The sequence below is a fragment of the Ipomoea nil genome, unplaced genomic scaffold, assembly GCF_001879475.1.
Source record: "Ipomoea nil cultivar Tokyo-kokei standard unplaced genomic scaffold, Asagao_1.1 scaffold0642, whole genome shotgun sequence".
In the NCBI taxonomy this organism is placed as follows: domain Eukaryota; kingdom Viridiplantae; phylum Streptophyta; class Magnoliopsida; order Solanales; family Convolvulaceae; genus Ipomoea; species Ipomoea nil.
The window spans coordinates 7,006,470-7,012,431 of NW_017617070.1; the positions used below are offsets into that span (position 1 = coordinate 7,006,470).

General features: G+C 36.9%; 1 protein-coding gene across 1 annotated transcript; it reads left to right on the forward strand.

Moving 5' to 3' along the window:
* The first annotated feature begins 265 nt into the window (after nucleotides 1-265).
* LOC109174498 (probable E3 ubiquitin-protein ligase RHY1A) lies at nucleotides 266-937 on the forward strand. The gene has a single exon (XM_019323732.1). The coding sequence runs from the start codon at nucleotides 266-268 to the stop codon at nucleotides 935-937; it is 672 nt and encodes a 223-aa protein (XP_019179277.1).
* Nucleotides 938-5,962: the final 5,025 nt, after the last annotated feature.

A 5,962-nucleotide genomic window follows, 5' to 3' on the forward strand; every position in this document is an offset into this window, starting at 1 on the left:
TATCTCCAAACATAGTAACATGATATAACTATTTTTTTCGTGTAATTTATACTGAGGATGATAATTTATAAATGCATAATAACATTAAGGGAAGTAAATCCTATTATATAGTATGTAATATACTAATATTATTTAAACAAAATTTTAACCCAAAATAAAGAAAAAAATTTGTGCAGTTTTCAAATTTCAACTTTGCTAACCCTACTATAAATTAGGTACGCTTATGCTTCTAGCTTTCAGTATCATTTCTGTCTTCTCTCCGGCGATGGCGACAGTAAACTTCCGACAACCCTCGGTCACATTTTCGTTTGAGTCGAGCTTGCGTCCAGGGAGGGATACAAGAACGATGATAATAGAAATTGTTTTGAAACACAAACACAGGGTTTTCTTGAGAGATTCGCGGCGGGGTGAGATTGTTGATTCCTATGAGAGAAACACCGATTCCAGCGTTTCTTTTCCTTTGCCCATTGATTCTGTTGTTGGGTTGTCCTTTTTCCACTTCACGCCTTTCAGGGCCCAAGTTTTTGAGCGGATGCCGGGATTGGCTCCCTCCATAGCCGGCGAGCTTTCCCGACAAATGTTCCATTACGCGCGACAAGTTTCACTTGCCCGTCTGGGCAACAATGGCGATGACGGTATAATAGTGGTCGCGGCTCTCGTGGAGATTGAGGAGCCAGAAATAGAAGAAGTTTACACTGAGACTAGTGTAGATGATGATGGTGAGATTAACGGGTTGAAGAAAGAAGAGTTCAAGAGTAGCGGTGCAGAAAAGGAAGCATGTTGTTCCATTTGTTTGGAAGAGTTTTCTGCGGGAGTGAATGTTAGGCCATTGCCATGTTCTCACAGCTTTCACCATAGCTGCATTGCTAAATGGCTTGAGAAACACGCAACCTGCCCGCTTTGCCGAATCCACATCACACAACCATGCTCATCTTGATCACATCATAGCTCAGAATGGGAAGGTTTACCGCATGGGATACAAAAATGGGAATGAAGGTTTTGGGCTTTAATTTGGACAATTCAAAAGCAGGAATGAAAAGGGACTTTGTTTTTTGTTTTTTTTTTTTGTTTTGTTTTGTTTTTTTGTTTTTGTTTATTTGTTTGCTTGTTTGTTTGTTTGTTTTATCAAAATCGATAACTTCAAACGTAACTTTGTTTAATTTTATAATAGTTTCGTGGTAATTTTTTTGTTCTACTAACGTAACTTTGTTTAATTTTATTAGTGTGCTTTAATAATTTTTACAGATTCAATTTTATTATAATTATACTGCCCTAATCTGGATATTCTAAAATTTTAAATATTTTTCGTAATGTTTCTATTATATTTGATACTAATTATTGTCTTTTTTCAACTATTTGGTTTTCAAATTCTTCTATTTTTTGTCTAATTTATTTATATATATATTTTTATTGTTGTTTACATTTATAATGGTAATTTTTTCCTGTATTATTTTCACACATTATGCATTTTAACTCTATGATAATCACCTATCCTTTTCCAATCTATTTTTTTCTTGTTTTAATTTGTTCTTATTACTAATAATTTTATTCCATTGTTTAGTAACTTCTTCGAAGTTATTACTAGTTGAAGCTTCTTCAATATTTGCGATTTTATTATATTTCAAGATCTTATATAGCTTTAAAATGTGGATAAGTTACCAACTCTATGTAATAGTATTCTTAAAAATTTAACAAGACGAATAATATTAAAAATAAACATCATTTTCCATTAACATTTTTATAACCTTTACTAAATTTCTAAAGAACATACCCCTTCAAATATTATTCCAGATCCTTACAATTATCAAACAAAACTACTGGTTTTAATGTTAATTAAGATGGTATTGTTGGTGTCCGGGATTTGATGGATTAACACAAGTTGACTTGCTGAATTAGCATTTATCTTTACGTTACAATTCAACTAGCATTCATATGTGAAACAAGTACAATAACGTCAACAGATAGAAATCTGATTCCCTAAATTTTAGAGTAATGAAAAGGAAATTCATAAATAGACTAGAGAATAAGTTTAACAATTTGTGTATGAAGTTTCAACAATACTGTTAATTGTTAACAATTTGTGCTTTTATAGATTATGGTGAAAGCTAGATATTCAATGAATCAATGTACGTTTCTTGAATTGGTAACTCTTTTATCATTGTACAACAAATATGTAAATAACGTTATTTTAGAAAAATAACCTACAAAATGCCAAGTACATATACATAACCAAAACTTTATAAACGCTAGCGAAGTTTACATGTTCGTGCTTTAAAATATACTCCGTAATGTTCAAAGTGCAAATATCGATGAAATTAGTACAATCAAATTTCACTTAATTTCTTAAGAAGCTATAGATGAATTAAAAAAAAAAAGGAGCAAATGATAATTTTGCTAATTCTCCAACTCCCCCTTCATTTTTGAGGGATTGTGCATGCCTTTCAAATCAATAGGTCTACCACATTTATGTTGTGAGACATTATTCACATTTCGTTCATTTGAAACACTAATCCACCTAGGGGCATTCTCTGTAGGGACATGTGACCTAGTCACTTTGCTCGAATTGTTAAATGCACGATATGATGCAAGTTAGTAGCTATATATATATGGTTTGTAAGTGGATTAAGCCTTTCCACATCTTGCTCACACTATGATGTATGTGTGTCTAAATGTTAAGGTTCTTTTCACCATATGAGATTTTCTTGATGAACTGGTGCATTATCATTCTTGAGTATAGGGAACACAGTCTCGCTAAAATGACAGTAGTCTCCAAATCTTGTAGTAAACAAGCCACATGTCTTAGGTTTCAAGAACCAAATTATCGATGGGCACCTAACATATATCCCAAGCCTTCTTTTGAGACTCATTTTAGTTATTAGTGGAAGTGCAATGGGCACTTGAGCAACACAACCAAAGTTGCGTAGTGCGATATATCTAGTTCGAATCTTGACACAAGTTATTTAAGAGAATAGAGTGTTGGATGAGGTGGAATGCAACTTAATAACCACAAGTCAATCATATATCCCAAGCCTTCTTTGCAGCCTTGTTGAAGCACTTCAGTACCTAACCATCACTTGTCTGGATCTATCCTTTGCAGTCAACAAATCTAACTCTTTGACATTAAGCACTGGGTGACACTCAAATGAGTTCTATGGTATGTCAAAGGTACTCTAGGCAATGGAATGCATTTTATAAATTCTAGCTCGCTCTGGTATTATCCATGCTTTCTCAGATTTTGATTACGCAGGGTACCCTGATGACTGAAAATCCACTAGTAGTTTTGTTTTCTTCATTGGCAAAAATTTAATCTCTTGGGCTTGTAGCAAGCAAGAGACAATGGCTAGATCCTCAACAGAAGTAGAGCACAAAGCTATAACAGAAGTCTTAACAAAAGTACATGGTTAGTTGCTCTCATTCGTGAACTTAGATGTAATCACAATAGCAAAACCACCTCAGCTCGACCCTGGTGTGACAATTTTGGTGCTACGTATCTATGTGTAAATCATGTTTTTGATGCCCGAACTAGGCAGCCCACTTTGTTCGTGACAAAGTAGCATCAAAATAGTTACAAGTGAACTATATCTTTACAAATGATCAACTTTCGAACATCTTCACCAAACCACTCAACATTGCTAGATTTAATCTTCTAAGGGACAAGCTCAATGTTCTCTCTAGAGAACCTTAAGCTTAGTTTGAGGGGAGATATTAGGACTCTGTATTTTATCATCTTTAGAATTTCCACTCCATCTCTGTATATTATTGTAACTCTATTTTTACCCGTCTTATTCTAGCTAGGACTATCTCTTACCCTATAAATGCATCCATCCTTGTACTTTGTAAACACGATTGATCAATAATAAAAACTCTGTAGAAATTCTTGTTCTCATCTAGGGCACCAAATCGGCAATAAACTAAAAGCAAAATAATGCTTCCAAATGAGCCATTTGGAGACACTAAATTGATGAACAATAAATAGAAATATGAGACTCTCTAACAGTTTCTTTAAGTCTCTAACTCTCGTAGCGACACTATGACTTTGTGTGAGAGTTATAAAATTAGGACTTCCACCTTGGTCTAGGTTTTACAAAGTATGAGAGTATGATTGTGAGAGCGTGAGAGATAGGGACTAGGGTTTAGGATCCGTTTGGAAACTTGGAAAATGACTTTTGAAAGTTATTTTTCAGATTTTTCAATGTTGGGGTGCTCAAGAAAAATGAAGTCAAATGAAAATATTCATTATGGTCAATGAAAAAAAAGTCCAAATTCGACAAAAATGTCTTCCTAGTTTTTTATTTTATAGATTCTTTATTTTCTATCATTCTCTCCTCTCTTTTTTTTTTTTAGTTAGTTTTCGAAGAATTATTATTGTTATTGTTATTGTTATTGTTATTGTTATTATTATTATTACCACCCGACCACCAAATAACCACCAACACCACTATATCACACCACAACACAACCACAACATCACCACCACCACCGTACCACACCACCACCATCACCACTACCACCACCATTGCCACCAATATCACCACTACCACCACCACCACCACCACCACCATCACTATCACACCACCACTACCCCTACCACACCACTACCACCACTACCCCTACCACACTACCACCACTACCACCACCAGCACCACTACCACCAACACCAACACCACCTCCACTACCACCACAACACCAACACTACTGCCACACCACCGTACCATCACCACATATTATTATTATTATTATTATTATTATTATTATTATTATTATTATTATTATTATTATTATTATAGTAAATTCCATTTTTAGTCCTACTGTTATATAGGTCATTCCAATTTTAGTCCACCATTATTTGTCTTGCTACATTGCGACCACTGTTATTATAAGTGTTTCACTTTTAGTCCACCGTTAACATTTCCGTCTCATAGTCGTTTAATCCAAGGGTATTTCCGTCATTCCATGGTTGAAACTTCTCTTTTACTTGACTTAGGGCGATGAGATTATGAGACTTCACCGATCTCTGCCGACCCGGCCGGGGATAAGAGGTGGAGGAGGTGTTGCTTGCCGGCGTGGAGATGGAGGATCAGGTGAAGCTGGACGTGATTGCGGCAGAGCAAAGGGAAAGATGTTCCCGAAGAGCAGTTCAAGGTGTTGCAGGAGATGCAGAGGAGCACGGTTCATTTGCAGAGCAAAGAGCAGAAGGAGGTTTTGAAGCTCTTGGATCTCGAGCACGCTCATTGCGTGTTCGGCGATTTGGTTCAGAGAGCTTCTAAATGCTTGCCTTCCAGCTCTAAAGCTTACACTCCCTCCAATTTGTCCAGGAATTCCAGCAGTTTGTCATTGGTCAACTTCGGTTCCATGTCAGGCAGCAGTTTCAGCGACCCAGCCACCGCGACCGCCATCGCTACGCCGTCGTTCGGCTTCTACATCGAGTAATAGAGGATAAATAATAACAAAGAGATATTTTTGTAATTCAAGAAGGCTTGGATATTTGTTGTAACCGCCATTTATATTAGTTGGCAACCTTCTCTTCATGCATCATAATACACGTTTCATTATTTCCGTTCTGTTCCGAGCTCTCTCTTCTTTTTCCCGCTTCTTCCTTTGTATCGCGATATAGTATCATAGCAGCGGTGGAGGTCCTACGCCGCCGCTGCCTCCGGTGAGGCTAGTCAGGGAGGTCAGACGGGAGCTCCGGTGATTGGATCGCCGGCTCTTACAACTCCTACCTCAAATACGCAACAGGTTCCTCCTTCGCAGACACAGAGAAGCCAGGCGAAGGAGGATCTGAACAATCCTTTCTATTTTAGCCCAGCTGAGAAGCCAAACGCTATGCTTGTGAGTCCTCCTCTCGTAGGCAGTTCGAATTATACTTCCTGGTGTATATCTATGAAGATCGCCCTTGAGGTGAAGAACAAATGGTGCATTGTTGAAGGCAACATCGCAACACCTAGCAGAGAAAACGTTC